The sequence below is a fragment of the Equus przewalskii genome, chromosome 26 (genome assembly GCF_037783145.1).
Source record: "Equus przewalskii isolate Varuska chromosome 26, EquPr2, whole genome shotgun sequence".
Classification (NCBI taxonomy): domain Eukaryota; kingdom Metazoa; phylum Chordata; class Mammalia; order Perissodactyla; family Equidae; genus Equus; species Equus przewalskii.
The window spans coordinates 31,920,509-31,942,276 of NC_091856.1; the positions used below are offsets into that span (position 1 = coordinate 31,920,509).

Genomic DNA, 21,768 nt, shown 5'->3' on the forward strand with positions numbered 1-21,768 from the left:
CTGGTGGCCAGTTTTCGGAAGCTGAAGCCAGAATTGCCCTGTCAGCTGCCAAGCAAGGCCGGCTAGAAGGGTGGGTGTGCATGTGCTTTTCCCAATGTGGACAGCAGACATGTTGGGGCTGGGGGTGGGGAAGTGGGAAACAAGAACCACGCTTCTCTCCCTCATCCTGAAGGCCCAGGCCCCCACTCTCCAGCCCCTTCTTTCTAAGATCCTCCTGTCTTCTGCCCTCCTCTGAGCTGCAGACTCATCTGTACATCGCTTCCATAATCCTCCCAGCACCTAGAGTTGCAGGGGATCAGAAGTGGGAGGGGCCCTGACAATTCTCGGAGGACCTCTTCCACCTTTGGAATGCACAACCCTTCAGCGGGGTCTGATGTGCATGTCCCCCAGACCCACTCTGCATCCCACCCCACCCAGGGGTTGATGTGGGTGGCCCAGGGACACTCTAATCCTCCCCTGAGGCCCAGAGAGGGACAGATTGGTTGGAGGTCACAGTTAGTGGTGGCACCTGGGCTCAGGTGTCCTGTCTGCCGGATTCTCCTAGAACACAACTTCTGGGTACCTGGTAAGCAGCCAGTGAGCTGGGAGCTGTGTCTGGAAACCAACTGGGAGGGAGCAGTTAAAAACCAAGAGGGGGATCAGAAAGGGCTAATCCTGGCTTAGCTGGGGGATGAACGTAGGTGTGGGGCTGGGGCTGAGGCAAGGGCCCATCCAGGGGCAGGAGTGACAGGGTGCAGGTGAGGGCTGGGGCTCAGCCTGGAGGGTCCCAGGCTGGTCTGTGTGTGTTCGGGGGAGGGGAACTGGGGGGCCATGATTGGGTTTTCTCTGGGTAGGGAAGGGTTAAGTCCTCCAGGGCCTCCTAGGCTCCACCCTTTCTCCCTGCCCGTGAGAGGAACTTCCTTTTGTTTCTAACCCTTGGTACAGCACCCAGAGCCACTCTCCACCCTGTCTTGACATCATGACCGGCCTGAGCCCCTCACAGCTCCAGAAGGTAGGTGCCTGCAGAGAGTGGGGACCTGGAGGGTCAGATAGGAGTGGGGAGTAACTGGATCTTGAGTAGTCCTCGGGAACTGAGCCCCACACCAGGCTGTTTTTCAAGAAGAAGAAAGTGAAACCTAGAGTGGGTAGTTCCAACATGACCCCTAACTTCTGACACAGAGCCGGGTGCTTCCTGGCTACAAGACCTGGTTGGGGTGGGAATGTGTGTATGTGACCAAAATGGGAAGAAAGCACCGGGATCAGGCAGTATTGGTCTAGGCCTGGACCCTGCAGGGGCGGACATATGAAGGGCGCCGGCCTCTTGGAGCCTGGCACAGGGTGGCCGGTCCGCGTGCATTCCAACACAAAAGGCTACCCCGTGGGAATTAGAGCGAGCAGACTCTGAAAACAACATGACCCTTGTTGGGTGTTCCTGAGAGCAAGGGAAAAATGCAGAAAAATACAGAAAAGCTCAAAGAAGAAAATGGAAAACCACCCATAAATTCCTACCGTGAGACAATATTTTGGTAAATAGCCCTAGAATCTTTAAAAGGTCCATCTTACTGCTCACGCTTATGGAGCGCTCGCCATGTGTTTCATAAAGGAGGCACTAGTGTCCTCCCTGTTGGATGGTCTGAGGGTCAGAGAGGGGAAAGCACTTGCCCAAGTTCTCAGAGTGTCTAGGACATTAATTTGCATTTGGCTGGTTTTTTCATCTCAGAGTAGACCGGGGACGTGTTCCCATGTCGGTAAATATTTTTCTACCACGTGATTTTCATCAGCTGGGTTGTGTTCCGGGTAGACGAACCACACTTTGTTGAACGAATCCCCTGCTGCTGAGCATTCAGGTTGTTTCCAACTTATTGCTTGTTTAACAAGCCTCCGTCAGTACCCCCCATACATACACCTTTGCTCCCCTCTTTGCTGATCCTCCACCTTCTCATGTCGGGGAGTCCTAGCAGTGTGTTTACTCGATCACGTGTACACCGTTTGTGTGGATGACCCAGTTGCCAAGGAGGCAATCACTGTTCAGCTTGCTGCTGATATGAGGATCAAGGTTCTAACATGCAGAGCTGCCCAAGGCAGAAGGGCCTGTGGTGGGTGGTCATGAATGCTCCAGCATCCTGTGTGTGGAAGGCAGAACTGGGCATCCATGGGACAGGGAGGGAGGGAGGGAATGGGGGTCAGTAACTGGAAATCAGACACTTCACAGTGGTTTCTAGAGGGGACTTCCAAGGCTCTTGTTAAGGTTAAGACTTCACACTTGTCTGCAAGGAAACACAAAGATATTCTTTCTCTCCTCCTTGTCTCTATAGCCTCAGAATGAGAGGAGTGGAGGCAAGTCAGAATAAGGCATGTGTTTTCACTGCCCACTGGCCGCCCACTGCACTCAGGATCAAGCCCAGCTTCTTGCCTGGCCCGGCTCGGGTGCCACCTTCCTGCCTCCCTTCCACCCTCACTCTGCTCCATCGGGTCCCAGCTCCTCGTGTCCCTCCCGCACTCCCTTGGCCTGGAATGCTCTTCCCTGTCTCTTCCACTCCCAGTATCCTGCTGGTCCCCATAACATGTCACTTCCTCAAGGCTGCTGCCCTCAGCCCCTGTGCCCTCCCCATCTGGTTGACAGTAGACTCTTCTGCCTTAGCTCTCAGCCCTGTCCCTCCGTGCACTAAGCAGCCTGTGATAGTGTGCTCCCCTGTGTGCTGGTGTCTTTGATGTCAGGCTCCTTGCCGAGATGGTCAGTTCCGGGAGCACAGCCATCATAGCTGGCTGGCTGGCTGGCTCGTTACTGAATCTCCAGCTCCTAAAACCGTGTCTGGTGCACAGTAGGTGCTCAATCAATTTTAGCTGAATAACTGAGTGAGGTTGTATTCCCATGTGACCCAGGCCCCTTGGAGGGGAAGGGTGAGGACATCTCTCCTTCCCCTCCCTCCTGCCTTCCTTTAAGCAGCCGATACTGATGGCACCTCACTGGGTGCCAGACAGCATGACCAGGCTGGGGCCAGAGCAATGAACAGGACCCTTGGTCCTGCCTTCACAGCAGCTTCGGGTTGGGGGAGGGGTCCAGTCGGTCCTCAGAAAGAGCGGCTGAGGGAAGGGGGGAGCCTGAGTGTCCTCGCTGCCCGCAGTTCCAGGAGGATGGATTCCTGGTGCTGGAAGGATTCTTGTCTGCAGAGGAGTGTGTGGCCCTGCAACAGAGGATTGGCCAGATAGTAGCCGAGATGGATGTCCCTCCCCACTGCCGTGCGGAATTTCCTCCTCGCATCCTCAACAAGGCAGAAGAGCAGCAGAAAACCCAGGTGGGCACCTGGGGCAGGTGAGGAGGGGATGTGGTCTTTGTTGGGCGTCCCCGTCTCCAGCCAGAGCAGCAGCCCTTGGGCTTGTTCTGGTAACAGTCAGGCCAGAGCCTTCCCCGTGCCGGGCTCCAGGCCAGGCCCCTTATATGCACGTTTCCTTCACTCCTCACTATGAATGTATGAGGTCGGCATTATTGCCCCCCTTTGACAGGTGAGGAAAATGAAGCTCCATTCTTTGGCCCCAAACCTGCACGGTTAGTAATTGATAGTGCGAGGATTTGAACCCAGATCTGGCTGATACCAAGTGCGTGCTGTTCCCTGCTTGCTGCGCTTCCTCAGTATTTCTCCTCCCATCGAGATAGGAACTGTGTGTTTCCCCCTAGTGACTGAATAAGACCAGTACAGTCTAAGATGGGCATATTGAGACTCGCGGGTTCTCCCACACAGTTCTCTCTGTAAAAAAAAAAAAAATTATTTATTTATTTATTTATTTATTTTTGAGGAAGATTAGCCCTGAGCTAACATCTGCTGCCAATCATCCTCTTTTTTGCTGAGGAAGACTGGCCCTGAGCTAATATCTATGCCAATCTTCCTCTACTTTATACGTGGGACTCCTACAACAACATGGCTTGATAAACGGTGCGTATGTCCTTGCCCAGCATTGGAACCAGTGAACCCCAGGTCACTGAAGCTGAGCGTGCGAACTTAACCACTGAGCCACCTGGCTGCCCCCCGCCCCAACACAGACACACACACAGTTCTCTTAACTTCCATAATCTGAATTTAGGAGCCTGTCTCTGGCCGGCCCCCAAGTCAAAGCTGCAGGCCAGGCTCACTGATGGGGCTCACTCATGCTGAGGAGCTCCTGCCATCTGGTGGGAACAAAGGGAATTACAACAGCTGGAAGCTCTGCCACCCGGAGAACAGGCTCTTGGGAAGGAAAAAGGGTGACAGAACGATAATTTCCTCCCAAAGGTCGGTTTCATTGGGCGACATGGCAGCCTTCTAAGTGGAGAAAGGAGAGACGGGGGTCCTATGTCCAGAGACAGGTCACTCAAAGGCTCCGAGGAGTGAGGGGGCCGAATCTTGTGCCCTCCAAGCTGCCTTCTGAGAATGCTCCAGAGACCAGGGAGGGGGTGGGGGATGGAGGGGAGAAGAGTGTATATGCCTTGGTTTATACTGCTTGCGAAGAGCTCGGCACCGTGCCTGGCACTCAATAAGCCCTCAATATTCACTACTGATATCGTGAAAGACTTTGAAACGGGTATTAAAAGAAAACCAGACCAGTGGATGTCCTGTCTAGATCTCCCTGCCGGCCGACCTCCACCGTTCCTTGTCTTTGAGTTATTGGACAACTCTGTGAGTTGTACAGAACCGATAATCATGCACAAGATACTTGTCCACAGAAAGGGACATAAACTGGGTCCAGCGGAATGCAGTTGTTGCCCCGCAGACAGATCAGTTTTGCATCGATGTGTAAATTGGTTTCAGCATTGGTTAATGCCTATATGTATGTGGTTCTTGGAATTCTCCTTCGAACATCTTACTGGTTCCCCCTGTGAATTAACGAGTTCAGTAAAATCCTTGACACATTTAGCATCACTGCTGTACTATCATTGTTATCTCCTTATGTTTCCCTGACTGGTTTGCCTCATCCTGATCCTAGTGCAGAGGAGCTAAGAATGTTGAAAAACACTTCTAGTTTCCAGTGGGAAGGGCTTTGAAAGGGCCAGGCAGGCACCCGTGAGAGCAGATGTGTGCACGTGAGGGAGTGGCGGGGCTCTGCCACCTGGGGAGCCCGGGTAGGGGGTCGGTGCCACTCAGCTCCACTCATGAGGCCATGCAGGAAGGTAGGGTGATATATATGATGGTGGTCAAGGGTGGCGAAAGCCACAGGGAAAACACGGGGCATCTTCCTGGAGCCTCTCTTTCATACGATGCTAAGAAATTTAAAACCTGATATTAAAATTAACAAGGAGAGGTTATTAATAAAACGGAAAAAGAGCCATAGCAGCTTACATTTATCGAACATTGAACCATGTCCTAGCTGAGTATTTCCTATGTAGCAGCAGCAGTAGTAATCATAATAAAAGCAAACATTCACATGGCACATAGCACATTCAAAGGACAGTTCTAGTGCTTTCTATATACTGACTCATCATCCCTACAACACCTTCTGAGAGAGGTACCACTAATAGCATCTTTGTTTTATGAGGAAACTAAGCCCAGAGAGGTTCAGGAAGGTGGTGTGGTCACACAGCCAGTGAGTGGCAGAGCTGACATTTGAAGCCAAGTCTTCTAGCTCCAGGGTCTGTGCTTTCAGCTGGTATAAGATCCAGCCTCAACTTGAAGCCTCCAACCATGCGGGGGAGGTCAGTTCTATTATTATTCCCTTTTACAGATGAGGAAACTGAGGCTTTGGGAGGTAAAACAAGTGGCCCAAGGCTACCTGGGGAATCTGTTTGACCGTAGTGCCTGTCTTCTGAATCACATCATATGGAGTCTAAGAGTGCCGTGACTTACGGAGGGGTTTGCAAGAATTCCACGCTTGTAGGTTCCAGCTGTGCTTCCAGGCAGTAGGGTTCCCATTCACTGTCTGTGCCTCAGTGGACAAGTTAGAGAAGCGCCAGCGGGGTCTGTAGCCCTGCGGGGTGGGAAGCATCTGAGTCCTCTTCCCTCTCTGCCAGGCCCAGCTGTGACCCCGTGTCGCTGTCTCAGTCCCTCTGATACCCCCTCTCCACAGGACAACACAGAGTATTTCTTGAGCAGCGGCGACAAGATTCGATTCTTCTTTGAGAAAGGTGTTTTTGACGAGAAAGGTTCGGAGCTGGAGCCCTAGAGGTGTGGGAGGGGCTGGACCCGGGTATGGGCCCCAGGGCTGGGGGGCACTGAGACAGCTGCCCGGGGCAGAGTGGACTGCAGCTCTTCTGTCTGTACCTGCTCCTTTGCTACAGGAAATTTCCTAGTCCCTCCGGAGAAATCCATCAACAAAATTGGCCACGGTAAGCAGGTGCCTGGGGGAAAGGAATTGGGGAAACTGAGGCTTGCAGAGTTTAGGGGCTTTAACCAAAGCCCGCAATAGGTTAGTGGCCCAGCAAATGGCATTTCTGGCTGCGGCTCCCCCTCAGGCCCTGCTCTTCTGCATCTTTTTTTTTTTTTAAGATTTTTTTTTTCCTTTTTCTCCCCAAAGCCCCCCATACATACATAGTTGTATATTCTTCGTTGTGGGTCCTTCTCGTTGTGGCATGTGGAACGCTGCCTCAGCGTGGTTTGATGAGCAGTGCCATGTCCACGCCCAGGATTTGAACCAACGAAACACTGGGCCGCCTGCAGCAGAGTGTGCGAACTTAACCATTCGGCCACGGGGCCAGCCCCTCTTCTGCATCTTTTGATGCTAATCACATGGCATGCCCCAGAGCACTGGGAAGAGGTTCCACTTGAGCCTGCACGCAGGTGGGCACGTGCAGACCCCTCAGCTCTCTACTGCCTGGCCTGGGGAGGATCCAGGCCCTGGGCATTGTGGTGTCCTGGGCCCCAGTGCTTCCTGGAGCCTCCTTAAGGAGCACCGAACATGTGGACATGTTCCCTGTCCTGAGACCCCAAACTAAGCTAGGAAACTTTTTTTTTCCCCAGGATCATACATTATAATTTATTTTCTAGACCACTTATTTTTAAACTTGAAGATATCTCATGGTAGCTTTGTAAAAAATTGTGGTAAAATACATATAACATAAAATGTATCATTGTAACCTTTTTGAAGTAGGCAATTCAGTGGCATTAAGTACATTCAATGCTACTTTTTGTAATAATAGCAAATAGTGAGAAGAGGGGCTATTCTGCGCAGGGCCGGCTGTGGTTGCACCTGCATTAGCCCATTGGGTCCTACGGCGGCCTAGGGGCAGGGCCACTCTTCCAGTCCCATTGCACAGAGAGGAGGCTGAGGCTTAAAGGAGAGAAACGATGGCTCAAAGTCGCATACTGTAAGTGCCAGTACCAAGATCGCTAGCAAGTTATGGGCCCTGTGAAGTCAGAGCTGTGAGGTTCCCAGATGGCTGGAAGGTCAAGATGAAGGTCATGGGTGGGTGGGTCCTGGGGTGGGATGAAGCATCTGTGGGGCCCATTCCTCAGTTATAAACAGGCACAAAGCTTAATGCACACAAAATAGGTGAAAATGTCAAAGTGAGGCCTGAGTCTAGGTGCTCAGGGTTAGGCCCGGAAGGGACTCATGCGGGTGGGACACTGCCCCCTCCACTGTCTCTGTCCCGCAGCTCTGCACGCCCACGACCCTGTCTTCAAGGGTGCCACCCACTCCTCCAAGGTGCAGGTGAGCAGGGGTGGGGCGAGGGCAGGTGCTGGGCCAGATGTGAGTGTGGGCAGGCCGGCAGTGACCTCTGCCTCCTTCCAGGCCGTGGCCAGAAGTCTGGGCTTCCATATGCCTGTCGTGGTGCAGAGCATGTACATCTTTAAGGTGAGCTTCGCGGCCTCCCCAGGCCTCAGCTGACCCTCTGTAAAATGGGCAGAGTGCTCTTCCAAAGCTCCTCCTTACAATGGGCCAAAAGCTGCTTCCCTGAGGAATTTTTGTTAAGTTGGGGGAGAAGACACAAAGTCAGTCTTCTCTGGTTAAAGTGCCAGGCACTTAGTTGGTGCTCAGTTCAAATTTGGTGGTGGGAAGGAAGGGGATCCCCAGGACTCCTTCCTCCCTTCATTGGCTATTGAAATGCTCTGCTCTGGGCTTTCAAGGCCCAGCTCAGTGCCACCTCGTCCAAGAAGCCTTCCAGGTCCCTTAGGAAGAGAGGGACCCATCTCTGACCCCGGTTTAACTTCAGGCCTGGGCCCCAGCCTCTCCTGCTGCCTGTGGCTTCTGCCTCGTGTCCTTGTTAGGCATGCTCACACTGGGAGCGCCCCGTCGGGCAGGGTGCTCATTCTCTCTGCAGCCCTCCTGGGCCTGGCACACAGTAGGTGCTCAATTCTGGTACTCATGTGCAATGCTTGGAGGTCAACACCTGTGGTCAGGGAAGAGCATCTCCCAGACTCAGAGCGGGCCCCTGCTCCCCCAGCTCTCCTCTGGCCTCACCTGGCCCTTCGTCTCTCTTGCAGCAACCTCGTATTGGCGGCAAAGGTGAGCTGAGAACAGGCTGTGGGGCCCAGCAAAGGCCACGGAGGGAAGTCTGGGCCATTAGTGGTTATCAGGTCTTTGTGGGGAGGGAAAGTAGCTGCTGAGATGTCTGTAGGCAAGAGCCTGGGCCATTCCTTCCCGGAACCATGGATTGGGAGTGCGACCTGGAGGCCTGGGAGCAGTGGTTCCAGAACCTGGCAGCAAGTCCCAGCTGGTTAAAAGTACACATTCCTGTGTGCCATTCCCTGAGATCTTCCAGCAGGACTGCAAGGGCCTGGGAATCTGGATTTTCACAAGTTCCCTGGAGGACTGGTGTAACATAGACTTGCTGATGTAATTCCAAACCCCGGCCTGCACAGATGCCCTTGACAGCCTCCCCCGGGTGGAGGGATGACCAGCCCCTCCCCAAGGCCAGCACCCCACTTCCTTCAGCCAATCCACCTCAGAAAGCTCTGGAGTGCCACCACTAGGACACCTTCCTCTGGACACTGTCGGATTGTCACAGTCCCTCTTAAAGTTTGGTGCTCGGAAAACACCCAGCTCCTCGGGGAGGAAGGAGGAGAGATGAACACCCTCTACTTTGTTATTAGGGGCTCAGGTCCTCTGTTGGGTGGTCTGCCATCCGGGCTGGGCCCCAGCAGCACGTGGCAGGTTAAAATGTGGAGGTTTGGTCAGTTGCCCCCTGTTACCCCAGCAGCTGGATTCTCTGGTGGCTGGAGATGCTCGTCCCTGGCTCAGGACAGTGGCTTTCGTTACCTGGCTGGAATTAAACAATAGCAGCTACTTTGTAGCAAGCCATTTCAATGTTGGGCCCTGTACCGAGCACGTCTCACACTGTCTCACGGACTCCTCCAGCAGCCCTATGAGGCAGGTTATTGTTGGGGCCACTTTGCCCTTTAGGACCTGGAGGCCTTGAGAGGGGAACTCTCTTGCCCCGAGTCTGTGGGCCAGGAAAGTGGGGAGACTGGAACTGATCCCGGGATGGGAAGGCTGGACCTGGAGTGCTCTGAGAGGACTGGGGAGAGGGAAGTGAGCTGGGGTGAGGGGAGGCCGGGCTCCTCATGCCAAGGCGGGCCTGCTGCAGTCCCTGCCCACCAGGATGCCACCTTCCTGTACACGGAGCCCCTGGGCCGGTTGCTGGGTTTGTGGATCGCACTGGAGGACACCACGGTGGAGAACGGCTGCCTCTGGTTCATCCCTGGCTCCCACACCAGTGAGAACACCTGTTTCTCCCTGCCCACTAGTACCCCACCCTCATGGGAGAGGGACCAGGGAAAAAAGAGAGGCTAAAGGCTCCATCTTTGCCTGCAGGTGGAGTGTCCAGAAGGATGGTCCGGACCCCTGCTGGTTCCATGACTGGGATCTCCATCCGGGGATCAGACCCAGCCTGGGACAACAGCCTCTATGTGCCCACAGAAGTGGGGAGAGGTAGGCAGGATGCAGAGGACAGTGAGGCAGGGCCCTGAGGCCATGCTCGTGGGCGTGTGCTTTTAGCACCCAGCTCACCTGAGGGCTATGAAGTCACAGAAAGAGGGAAGGTCAGACTGGGAAGTCAGGAAGCAGTGGGAGCAACAAGTTCTCCCAGATCAGGCTAGAATCCAGACTCGGCTATGTTGGGGCTGTCTCTTTGAGCAAATGACTGAAACTCTGTAAGCCTGTTTCCCCAAATGTAAAGCGGGGAAGTCAGTGGGATGATGTATATAAGATGTTTACATGGAACCTGTATGGTGCACAGCAAGTGCTCAACAGATGCTGGCTATTAGGACAACCACTTTTATTTATTTATTTAGTTTTTTAAAGATTGGCACCTGAGGTAACATCTGTTGGCAATCTTTTTTCTTCTTCCCAAAGCCCCCTAGTACATAGTTGTATATGCAAGTTATAGGTCCTTGTAGTTGTGTTATATAGGACGCCACCTCAGCATGGCCTCATGGGTGGTGCTAGGTAGACATCCAGGAACTGAAGCAGCAAAATCCTGGGACGCTGAAGCTGGAGCACGAGAACGTAATCACTCAGCCACAGGGCCGGCCCCGCCTTCCTTTTAGAAAAGGGAGAATTGAGGTCCAGCTCAGCGTCCACTGGAGAGGGCCCAGCTACCTGCCACAGTACAGACAGCTTCTGCCTGGGTCTACTAATACCACGCAGGGGATGCCCTTGCTCAGGCTTGCCCAGGGCATGGGACACAGCAGAAGGGACTGATCCCAAGGAACCCAGGTTCAACAGCACAGCCTCCAACCCTGGGGCAGGCTGCAGGCCCCTGAGCCGTCAGGGACGAGAATGGGTGTGAATAGGCCACAAAACCTCTTGAGGGAGGGGGGCCCCATGTCCCTTCCTGCCCTGAGTGTTCTGACCTGCTGTGTCCCTGCCAGGATCCCTCGTCCTAATTCATGGAGAAGTGGTGCACAAGAGCGAGCAGAACCTGTCTGACCACTCGCGCCATGTCTACACTTTCCACCTCATGGAGGCCTCTGGCACCGTCTGGAGCCCAGAGAACTGGTAGGTGGCAGGGTGTGTTGCAGCCCAGGCTCCTGAAGACGTCCTGGAGGCTGGGAGCAGTGGTGCTGGCATTTCAAGGTCACCTCTTCTATCCTCTGCAGGCTCCAGCCAACAGCTGAGCTGCCCTTTCCCCCACTGTACACCTAAGTGCCGTCTCAGGGCTGGGACACTGCCCCTCCTGGTGAAGCCGTGGGCTGCAAACACCAGCAGCTAACCCGCCTCCCCCCTGCCCCACGGCCACCCCCACCCCCCTCCCCCCAACCAGGAAGGCACATCTCTCCTCCTGGGCTTTCTTTCTGCCAGTGTCTGCACCCCTCAGCCCTGGAGATGTGGCTGGAGGTGACAGCCGGGCAGCAGGAACCTGGGCTGGGTGGCCTTCTCAAGATCTCTGTCTCTCTGCCTCCCTGCTGCCCAACACCACCTCCCTCTAGAGCCAGCCTCTCAGCCGTGAAAGGGTTCTGGCCACTTCCCTGCCGGCTTCTTACTCTTCTCGCCTCTCAGATGGAATTCTGATGATTACAGTGCAAGATACTGAATAAAAATAACCCCTGATTACTGATGTGCTAGATATTGAATAAAAATGACCCCTAAATGCAGCTTCTCCATCCTTTTTTCCCAAGCAGCCTCGCTCTCAAGATGAGAGCCCAGCTGAAAATCATCCCAGACACCTCAGCCCAGCCTGGTGAGGTCTGCATGATTTTAATACCAGTACATGACATTTCGTGGGCACTCACCGTGCTGACAGTTCTACATGCTTCATCTCACTGAGCCCTCACACATTCCGGTCTGTGCTCTAACCACCCCCATTTACAGATGAAGAAGCTGAGGCATGCGAAGCTTAAGAGACCTGCCCGTCACAAAGCTGTGCAGTTGTTCAGCGATGGCAGCCTGATCCAGAGCCTGTGCTTCTGCCCTCTCCGTTCCTGGGCCTCCTTGCATGCGGAGGGGAAAGAAGCCCAGGACTGGGAATCCAGAGTCCCACATTCTGGTCCTGGCTCTGTGACCAACTCGCTTTCTGGCCTCAGGCCAGGCCCTTCCTCTCTCTGGGCCTGTTTTCCCACTTGCACAATCAGGGGGCCAGACGAGGGGCTCCATGGGTCCCTCCATCTTCGACATGCTTGGCAGGCACCCAGACCTTCTGCAGGAACAATGACCGAATCCAAAACCTGCTTAGCCGGGGCCTGGCCTGGAGGGTGCAAACTGGGGGCCACCGGCTGATTCCAGCCCGCAGACATGTTTTGTGTGGGCCTCAGCATTTTCATAAACACTTTTGAAATTTGGGAGATTTCACATAGCGATCCAGGTCTCTAAGCTTCCTTGAACGGGAGGTCAGCCACACTGGGCGTGTCGCCTAGCGTGGTGACGACTGGCTGGAGCTGCCTTTTAGAGGCACACGAGCTGCTTCCCACTTCCACTGTCCTCCTTCGTGGCGTTACCTGCAAGGCCTGAGCAGCCATGTAAGTTTGTAACCTTGATTTCCGGCCCCCACTGTCTACAGGACAAACCAAGGCCCAGAGGACAGAGCCCTTTCCCGAGGCCGCCCGGGGAGTCGCAGAGGCAAAGCCGGTGCTCCTCCCACATTCAGCCACCTCCTAAGCAAGCAGTAGAAGGGAACCTGAGAGAGGGAGGATTTGTTAAGGCTCCTCGAGCCCCAGGGCACGTCCTCTGAAGGAAACGACTTGGAGTGATTCCCAGGCAGGACCATAGTCTCCCGAGAGCTCTGCTCCGGGCCTCTGGCCTTGTTGGGCCAAAGTTCTCACGTCTTCCTGGTAGGCCCCTCCCTGTTAGGCTGCGTGAGATGGGGGGGATAACCTTGTCCAGCCTCATGAAAGCTGCTGTGCTCTTCTCCCACTGATGGGCAATGTTCATCCATTTGGGGAACCTCTGCCGAGATCGTGCTAAGTGCCAGGTTCCTCTGGCACTGGGGGTTGTGGTGGGGAACCAGGCAGATCCAGACCATGCCCTCACAGTGAGCAAGGCCAGAGCATGGCCCCCACAGGAGAGCCATTCTGAATTCTCAGTAACCTCTGCCGGCTCCCCAGGCTCTAATTCTTGCCAAGAGAAGAGACAAACACAGGTTTGGACAAGACTGGAGTGTGAGAGGGTCTCAGGAAGGACCCGCTGACAAGGACCCCGTGCTGTCCAGCCCATCTTTCTTCAGCACCACTCAGCCAGGCAGCAGAGACCCTGAGGCAGGGGTGGGGTTGGCTGAAATGGGAAGTCAGCCCAGGGCCTGATCCTCTTCCTCCAGCCCTTTCACATGTGCAGTGAGGAGATCCCCTTTCCTCTCAGCTCCTCCTGGGTCCTCAGTCCCAATGGGAGAAACCACAGGCACTTGGCTCTTGCCTCTTGGCTTCTCCTCCAAGTGAGGCCACGGGAGGAAGGTCACTCTGGCCTCCAAGGACAACCCAGAAAACCCCTTGGCTTGCCTGGCTTTTTGCTGAGGTGAGGACTGGCCTTGGGTAACAGTGACACTTTCCCTTACTGATTGCTGATTATGTGCAGGACCTGGGCTGGACACTTCACACACCACACCTCACCGCGTCCTCACGACACGCTGGGAGGTGCAGGTTCTTATTATTCCCATCTTGTAGACAGGAGAATTGAGGCCCAGAGCGGTTAAGAACCTCACACAGTTAAGGAGGGGCGCAGCCAAGGATTCTGATCAGATTAGTGTGACACCAGAACCGTGAGTCTTAGCCACTATGTTCTAGTGCCTCCAGTGTCTACTCTGCTGCCCTCTGAGGACTGCAAGGTTGAGGTGGGGGGGTCTACAGCACACTCAGGTTCTTTGGTTGTTGCACTACCCTTTCAGCCTTTTAGCTTATGTTTTGTTTTTGTTTTGTGGTGAGGAAGATGGACCTGAGCTAACATCCATTGCTAATCTTCCTGTTCTTGCTTGAGGAAGATTGTCACTGAGCTAACATCTGTGGCAATCTTCCTCTATTTTGTATGTGGGATGCCGCCATAGCATGGCTTGATGAGCAATGTGGTCTACACCCAGGAACTGGCGAATTCCTGGACACAGAAGTGGAGTGCGCATACTGGACCACTACACCATCAGGTGGCCCCTCTTTTTTGCTTTTTAAATATTAGCAAAACTAGAAACTAGGAGAGCTTTGATTTTTATTCTGAATCTGAATCAACTGAAAAGTCAAATCTGCTTCTCACCCTTTGGTTCTTCATGCCCAAGTGGGTGGCTGCTGTGTGGACCATTCATCCTACCCTTGTGCTAGTTTCCTCCATGGCTGTGGCACAGCAGCTAGGCCATCAGTAATATCAGGAGGTAGAGAGGCAAAAGGAGATTGTCTATCTGCGTAGTGTATGCTTCTAGGAGGGACATGATGCTGATGGACCCCAAAATCCAAGCATAACTGTAGTTTAGGTCCACTCCACTGTCAAAGATTAAGATCAGAGCCACAGAAATTATCTGGGCAAATACAGACGTCATGGTCCCCTCAAAGGTCTTTTTGGTTCCAGGCCAGTGGATCTCCCCCATGGTGCTGCCGAAGATGGAGGCCACAGTGTCACCCACACCCACAGCCAGGACACCCGCATAGGGGACCAGGGCCCTTGCTCCCCCCAGGCTACCCTTCTGTGTGCAGGGTCTAGGGACTAGCCAAATGGGAAGAGACATCCCCAGCAGCAGGTAGATGTGTGTCAGGATGAGTGGTCCACTGTCTCGTTCATCCAGGAAGAGGGACAGGAGGCTCCGCAGAGTATGGCCCAGGGGCTTGATGCGGAAGTAGCGCACGTACTCCAGGAAGAGGAACACTGCCAGACATACAGTGGCGGCCACATAGAGCAGCGACCGGTCAAAGACAATACCTGGGACGTAGGTGGTCACTACAATGAAGTGGAAATACATCCGGGCAATGGTGGGGGCCTGGTGCTTTTTGGACTCAGAAGATGACCTCTTGGCATTCTGGTACAGCACCACCTGGCAGGCTACGGTGGCCAGCAGAGTCCAGTAGGCCAGCAGGTAGATGCGGGTGTTTGTCTGGAAGAGGAACTGAAGAAGCCAGAGCAAGGGGTTCCTGTGGATGAGCCGGTGCAGCCAGGGCAGCACCACGCCCAGAGCCAGAACACAGGTCATGAGGTGGAAAAATATGGAGGAGGCCCAGATACCTGAGTCCATGAAGACAAAGAGGGTGCTGAAGAAGACGCCCATGAGCACCATCCCTACCACCACGACCAGCAGGAAGAAGTCCACCGGATCGCCCTGGCTTTCCACCACAGTCAGAGAGCGCTTGATGAGCTGGTTAAGCATGAAGCTGATGCCACCCAGTACCAGCAGTGCCTCCCCAGGGGTGAAGCAGCGGGGCAGCAGGTACAGCAGGATCATGTTGAGGTAGACGAAGATCAGCAGGACCTCCAGGACCTCGATCACCTCGCCCACACTCAGTGAGTGCTTCATGATATAAATGATGACACCTCCAGCCAGGCCCGAGATGACACAAGTGTTGCTGGGCACCGGGCGAGTGAGGCCCAGGGCCAACACGATGAGAAGAGGGCCACAGCCATGCCAGACGCTGCCACCACAATTCCAAAGCGCTCGAAGTATGGGTTCCCCGCAGACTGGCAGCGCTCCTTCATGACCAGTCCGAGCAAAGGCATGACCACTGAGGCGGGCAGTAGGCCACTGTTTGCGGACGTTCGGAACCGGAAGACAGCGCTTCCCTGCTGCAGCAGCCGGTCCCACTTGTATTGGACATAGAAGGCCTGCACTGCGAGGGCCACGGCGCACCACGAGTATCGGTCCCACACGGCCGCGTGGATGCTCAGCACCACCGCGAACACCACTGCCGCCTCTGCCAGCACCGACCCGCTCAGCGGAGCCCCAGTGCCCGAAGCCGGGGAAGCGCACTGTCGGGTCATGTCACTAGACCTGGGACCTCGGAGAAACCGAGGTAACTACGGACGCCTCGGACTCTGGGGCCCCCAATCCCTGCCAGACAGAAATCGGCAGCTTCACCCAGGCAGCACCTTCTCTCCCCGTTCTCCGGCAGCGGGAGGGAAGCTTCACTGTAGGCCGCTCTTTTCGGCCTGGGAGCTGGTGCCTGGTCACCGCCACCGTCTCTCATCTGCGGCGTAGACGTCTCTACGAGGCCTCTTCCGTCACCGCCTCCGCCATCCTGGCCGCAGGTTCCCTGCCTTTCTGGGCATCGCCATCTTGGCTCCGCCCCGCCCCGCCGTCACGTGACGGAGGGGCCCGCCCAGTCGCTCGCTGGGAGGGGCGGGTCACGTGGGCGCGGCGTCTGGGGGCGTGGCTCGGCGGGCGCGCGCGCGCGAAGATGGCGGCGGCCGCCGGCGGGCCGTGTGTGAGGTGCGGAGTGGGCCAAGTCGGCTGGACGGCTGTGAGGCACCGAGTTCTAGACGACCGGATGCGGGGCGGGAGAAGGGCGAGATGGGGTGGTGGCCGCAGGGCGAAGCCCGGCTTGTTGACGGGCGCCGACACAGGAGGCGTTTACGTTCAAACGGTCCCCGCGCGCGGGGATCTGAGGCGCCTTCTCGGAGAGGGGCCGGTGCCTGGGCCCTCTGCTCGGCGCCGGCCTCCGTCTCTTCACCCGCTCTTTCCCTGCCCTCGTCCCCAGCGGCGCGTCCCTCGGCGGCCCCCGCGCCTACTCGTGCGGCGTGACGCTCCCTCGAGGCAGGACGAGGCGCTTCGCTGTCGCCGCGACAGCCTCAGCCCGGACCGCCGCCGCCCCCCGCTTCCCTGGCGGCTACCCGGTGCCCATGTGCTCCGGCCGGAGTCCGCGTGTCGCCGCCCCCGGGCGGCCCTGCCCTCCGTGCTCGCAGCCTTCCCTCCATCCGTCTGCTCGTCCTCCCGTGCGCGGCGTGGTCCGCCGACCTGCCCGCGGCCCCCAGAGAGCCAGGCGCCGTCCCGGGCTCGGGGCGAGGAGCTGCCGTCGACGGAGGGGAGCCGGTGCTTACCCAGCGGCGCGTCGTCTCCTCGTTGCCCGACGCCGCGCGCCCCGCTGGTGACAGACGCCTCGCGGCCCAGCCCGCAGCTCCGGCCGGATCCCCGCGGCTCCGGCTTCCCCGTCGCGGCGGTGTCCCCACTCTCCCCGCCGCCCGCCCTCCCGAGTTCGCGGACGCCCCTGCCGCTTCCTGCTCCCTGGCCCGCGGCGCTGCGCCGAGTTCTGTCCGGTCGCCGCTGTGTCCCCAGCCCGCGAGCGCGCGTGAGAGGCGCTCGGTCAATAGGCGAAGCGCCGGGCCCCGCTGATGGCGCCGCCCTCGCCGGCGCTCGCGCGAGGCCGTGGCGTCCGAGCCCCCGCTCCGCGTGTGCGCCTGGCGAGCGCCCGCTGCGCGTCCTCCGCCGCTGCTCCACGGCAGCCTCGCTTCGGGCGGCCCCGCGCTTGCTGGCCGGCCTGCCGCAGGCGCCGGTGGCAGTCGGCGCGGCGCCGGGGGCGAGCTCAGCTGGGCGGGGGGAGGCGCGCTCCGCGAGGACAGCGCGAGGCCGGCGCGCGGGCGCTGGTTTGCCTGCAAGGTGCTCGGCTGGTCCTGGGGACCCTACCCGGCTCGGACCCGAAGTGGGTTTTCCAGGCGCCGCCCCGCTCCTAGCCCGTGTCCGGAGAGTGACCCTTTGTGAGCTGGAGGGCCCGTCGCGACGACTGGGATCGTGCTGGGCAGCAGCCTTCTGCGAAATGCCTGGCGGTCTGCACTAAGAGAAAGCTTAGATTCCATTCCTGGGCTGCTGACTCGCAGGTGACCTCAGACAGGCCAGCTGCCCCCTGGAGCCTGTTTCTGCAGATGTGAACCCTTTTGAGAGCAGTGCTGAGCATGGAGGGAAGTCACTGTGAAAATGCAGTAATATCCTGACATCAGTCACTCAGGGCTTGGGGAAAGTCAGTTGAATATTGGCATTTTTGCGTCTCTCCTACGGTCTTCACTTAGTGTGTCTGTAGAAGTCTGAGTGGTGTGTGAGTTGAAAAAACAGCTGTGGTTTGAAAAGCTTGCTGCTAAGCGTGAATCTCAGTACACGCGGAAGAGGCGGCCTCATCCTTGGAGTCAGCATCCGTGGGCAGCGGCCACTTCTAGCTATCGTGTCCATGTGGGCTATGACTCTGTTCCTCGAGAGAGCCATCTCAGAGTGGGCTGGCTGTGTCTCAGCTTTCCACCGAAAGGACTCTGTTGTAGAGACTGGTACTCCCAGCCCCCTGGGAGCTTCCGCCCAAAGGTTTCCAGCCGCGTGGGTCTCTAAGGAAGGTAACTTCCAGGTTCCGTTGACCCTGGCTCTTTCAGGAATGGAGTTCCTGGTGTCTTCTAGAACATTGGACTGGAAGTCAATAAGTTTTTTAACTTTACCTTTGAGGCACGTCGTTTAATTTCTGTGCCTCAGTTTCTCCCCTAAATACTTAGCTCGGATTTATTCGTTGTGCAGATGAGCGAGAGACAACGTAGCACTTCGTTTGTTCCTTAAAATACAGGTAGAGGTGTTACCCTGAGGCTTTGGATTGCAGAGCACAGTTCCGGTCGTGTGTGTTGTGTCTTGAGAATCACCTGTTGAAACCTTCAGGTCTGCATTTGAGGTGAAGTCTCTCCTTGATCCCTGGGTCGGTTCCCAGTGAGCTCTCTCTTCGCTGACTCTTTTCTATGTCATATGGTTATATTCCTTTGTAGCGTCCGATTGTTAGCATCCTGCTGTTTGCTACTTTCTACTTTTTTGCTGATTGTGTGATGTGTGTTTAATGTCCTTTGTCATTCCCAACACTAAGCTTCTGAGCATCGTGAAGGTCTTTGATTTATTTGTGTCCCCATCATTCTTTGATCATAAATGTGTAGGAATTGAGGAAGCAGTAACACTCATTTCCACAATGATTCCCTTCCTGATGAACGACCATTTTCTCCTTTATTCGTCCTTCTCTTGGCACTTCTGTATATAGTATTTGTTTTCCGTAATTTTTCTGTTCCAATTAGAGTACAAGTGTGAAAGGGCCTCGTGGTGTTCTGCTTTGATGCTTGTTCATCGCACGTCTTTTTGAGCCTCTCCTATGTTCCATCCAGCGTGTTAAGGTATGGTCTGCTGATGTAGACAGGAACGCTTCGCTTCAGTGTTTGCTTGCTTGCAGGGTGAATTCTTGGGTGCAGCTTGAGGCCGTGTAATGCCCTGATTAAACTCGGGAGTCATGTAGGCCTCGGTTCAAGCCCTGGCTCCAGTATAGATTAGCTTTGTGATCTCAGGCTAGTTCCTTAACCACTCTTAAACCTGAGTTTCCTGCTCAGATAGTGGGAACAGTAAGAGTATCCGCCTCATAAAGGAAGTTGTCAATATTCAGTAAGACCAAGTGTTAAATACTCACTTAGGACAGTGCCTGACAAGTAACTGCTCAAGAAATGTTGGCTGTTCTTGTTATCAAGAACTCACCTTCAGCAAAGATTGTTCCTGATACCTTATGACAAGAAGACCATAACATGACGTGGTTTTGCCAATGAGAGTTTTAATTGCTAGAGGAACAGCTGTATTTCTAACGTATAAAAGTTGCTTTCGGGCATGATCTCCAATCATGTTTGGTAGGAGAATCCTCCCATCCCCTCTCCCAAAAAGAGCTAATATGTCCAGCGGAAAAGCCAGAGAGGCTCTGTACTGACCAGGCCTTTAACCTGCTCCTCTGAGGCAAACTGATGCCCTAGAGCAGTGGGAATTGAGGGATGCATTTGGGTACTGGTTTTAAAGTGTAGATTTCCCGTGCTCAGCCTCTGAGAAAGAGTAGCTGTAGGTGGTGAGGAGGATTCTGAAGTGTTGCTGTGTTGTTCCCAGGTGATTTTGCTCTTTGTGGTCTAAGGACCAACTACATGTTTGAGAAATCCTCCTTAGGGACATTGTATCTGTTCCCCTCCCCAAAGCAGCAGGGCATGGTTGTATATCCTAGTTGTAAGTCCTAGTTCTTCTATGTGAGCTGCTGGCACGGTGAGGCTACTGACAGGCGGGTGGTGTGGTTGTGAGACTGCGAAACAAACTCGGGGATGTCACCGAGCTTTAACCACTAGGCCATCAGGGCTGGCTTAAGACAGCGTACTTTTTCCAAAAACTATACAGATTTTGGTGTAAGAAATACCCAGAGCTTGAATTTGAGAAAACAAGGAATTCTTGACTGTATTGGTCTTCTTAGTCTCTTCTGTGACTCACTGCTACCTAGCTTGTTATAGACCTGAGTTCTGAAAGCAAATGCAGATAAATTAAAGGTCATAGATGCCCAGGCTGTTTGAAATTGGAAGATGGATGATCAAGAAAGAGTGATTTAGGGGCTGGCCAGTGGCGTAGTGGTTAAGTTGGCATTCAGTAGTGAATGCTTTCTTGTTATCAGGAAAACGATTAGGGATTCCACACTGATTTTCTTTTTCTCTTCAAAGCCTTAACCCCTAGGAAAGAGATTTATAATTTTTAGGTGTGTTTAACTGTTTTGATGGGAAGGTACTGAGAGACAATTTTAAATAGAAATAGATTGAGCTAGTGCTTTGTGTCACAGTCTTAATGGGGAAAACATTTTCAGTTGATTCTCATAGTTAATACAGGTTGCATTCTTTTTGTTAAATGTTTAGTCCATTTTATGAGGATGTTTTTGTCTTTTCTCTGCAGATAAGCTTTCTCAGCAGTGTTAATTATTTCCGGTTACTATCCTAGGGCTGATTTAGGTTCTCACAAAATATAATCCCCATAATTTTGTTTGTTTGTTTTGGTGAGGAAGATTGGCTCTGAGCTAACATCTGTTGCTAGTCTTCCTCTTTTTTGCTTGACGAAGACTGTCCCTGTGTGCCATTCTTGCTCTATTTTATATGTGGGATGCTGCCACAGCCCTGGTTGCCGAGTGATGTGTAGGTCCTTGTCCAGGATCCAAACCTGCGAACCCTGGGCCGCCAAAGCAGAATGGGCAGACTTAAACGACTATGCCACTGGGCCAGCCCTCCCTAGGCTTTATACCCCTTTCTTGAGAGAATTTCTTAATGGTTACATTTTGAAATTTAATTCTAGTCTTTAAAAAAAACCCCAAAGTATGTTTCCTGAAATTCTAATTGCATGGATTTGGGATGAAGGAAGGAATTGGGGTAAGCCCATGGTGGGCAGGATATCTGAAGAGCTCACTGGGGGCAGGGACTGTATCTGCTGTGTGTTTCTTTATCCTATGTGTGTAGCGATGCATGTGACACCTAGTGGGAATTCATTCATAAATTAATGAACATAGTACCATTGATCATGACTGTTCCACTCTACTTGGTTGAGAAAGTGAATTATAGCATGAAGTTAGAAAATTTTCTGGAGGTGATGGGGGTCCTGAAATATACAAAGTCCTTTTCTAGATTGTTCTTCCTTATCGGTCACTACATTTTAATAAGGAAGGAGATTGAAATACTAAATTGAAGCATCTTCTTAGCATAGAAAACGTACTGTAATTTCTTAGTGTTTCATTAATTCTAAAGTACACATTTTTTCACACTTTAAATACCTCTGAAATTGGAATATGTTTTCTTGTTGATGACTTGTAGAATGTAGATAATCATGTGTCCTGCAATTAATGGCATCTTAAATGTGTTGAAATATGGTGGCCATCCTCATTTGTAGCACAATATCTGCTTGGTTTAGGTTAAAATCCTATATTTTAGGGTGTTTTTTTTTTAAGGTTTTATTTTTTCTTTTTCTCCCCAAAGCCCCGTGGTACATAGTTGTGTATTTTTAGTTGTGGGTCCTTCTAGTTGTGGCATGTGGGGCGCTACCTCAGCTTGGTTTGATGAGCAGTGCTGTGTCCGCGCCCAGGATTCGAACCAACGAAACACTGGGCCGCCTGCAGCAGAGCACGAGAACTGAACCACTCGGCCCCAGGACCAGCCCCACATTTTAGTTTCTTAATGTTTATTATTTATTTATTTTTTTAAAGATTTTATTTT

The 21,768-nt window shown here is 53.9% G+C and overlaps 3 protein-coding genes and 1 long non-coding RNA gene across 22 annotated transcripts in view; 3 read left to right on the top strand and 1 right to left on the bottom strand.

The window, feature by feature from the left end:
• The first annotated feature begins 60 nt into the window (after positions 1–60).
• LOC103550871 (phytanoyl-CoA dioxygenase domain-containing protein 1) lies at positions 61–11,476 on the top strand. Of its 14 annotated transcripts, none has more exons than XM_070596843.1 (12): positions 884–991; positions 2,295–2,316; positions 3,105–3,292; positions 6,016–6,091; positions 6,227–6,274; positions 7,541–7,596; positions 7,678–7,740; positions 8,370–8,391; positions 9,473–9,601; positions 9,700–9,816; positions 10,758–10,884; positions 10,986–11,476. In XM_070596843.1, the coding sequence occupies exons 1-12, from the start codon at positions 959–961 to the stop codon at positions 11,029–11,031; spliced, it is 927 nt and encodes a 308-aa protein (XP_070452944.1). In that variant the 5' UTR covers positions 884–958; the 3' UTR covers positions 11,032–11,476. The 14 variants fall into 14 exon arrangements, with proteins under 14 accessions (XP_008518258.2, XP_008518261.2, XP_070452949.1 ...); XM_070596842.1 differs by having other exon boundaries at positions 3,105–3,275; positions 5,960–6,091; XM_070596845.1 differs by having other exon boundaries at positions 891–991; positions 2,295–2,331; positions 3,105–3,275.
• Positions 11,477–11,479: 3 nt separating this feature from the next.
• On the top strand, positions 11,480–12,182 carry LOC139079753 (uncharacterized). 2 transcript variants are annotated; one of them, XR_011533672.1, is made up of 2 exons: positions 11,480–11,566; positions 11,698–12,182. It is a non-coding gene; the product is annotated as an uncharacterized lncRNA (long non-coding RNA). The 2 variants fall into 2 exon arrangements; XR_011533671.1 differs by having other exon boundaries at positions 11,503–11,571; positions 11,698–11,891.
• Positions 12,183–13,993: 1,811 nt separating this feature from the next.
• On the bottom strand, positions 13,994–15,914 carry LOC103550872 (dolichol kinase). The gene is given in 2 exon segments (XM_008520042.2): positions 13,994–15,387; positions 15,390–15,914. Coding segments are annotated over 2 exon segments (1,614 nt in total). The 5' UTR covers positions 15,763–15,914; the 3' UTR covers positions 13,994–14,146.
• Positions 15,915–16,108: 194 nt separating this feature from the next.
• LOC103550873 (nucleoporin NUP188) overlaps positions 16,109–21,768 on the top strand; it is a 47,742-nt gene continuing 42,082 nt past the window's right edge. Inside the window, exons 1-2 of one of the 5 annotated variants that reach the window (XM_070596808.1) lie at positions 18,320–18,416; positions 18,805–18,900. Coding sequence is in view for 2 of the 5 variants with exons in the window: in XM_070596805.1 (XP_070452906.1) it covers positions 16,179–16,210 (32 nt within the window). In the remaining 3 variants the exon portion in view is untranslated. Of the gene's footprint in view, positions 16,242–18,319; positions 18,417–18,797; positions 18,901–21,768 lie in introns of those variants that run through there. The other 4 variants (XM_070596805.1, XM_070596806.1, XM_070596809.1 and 1 more) reach the window with 4 other exon arrangements.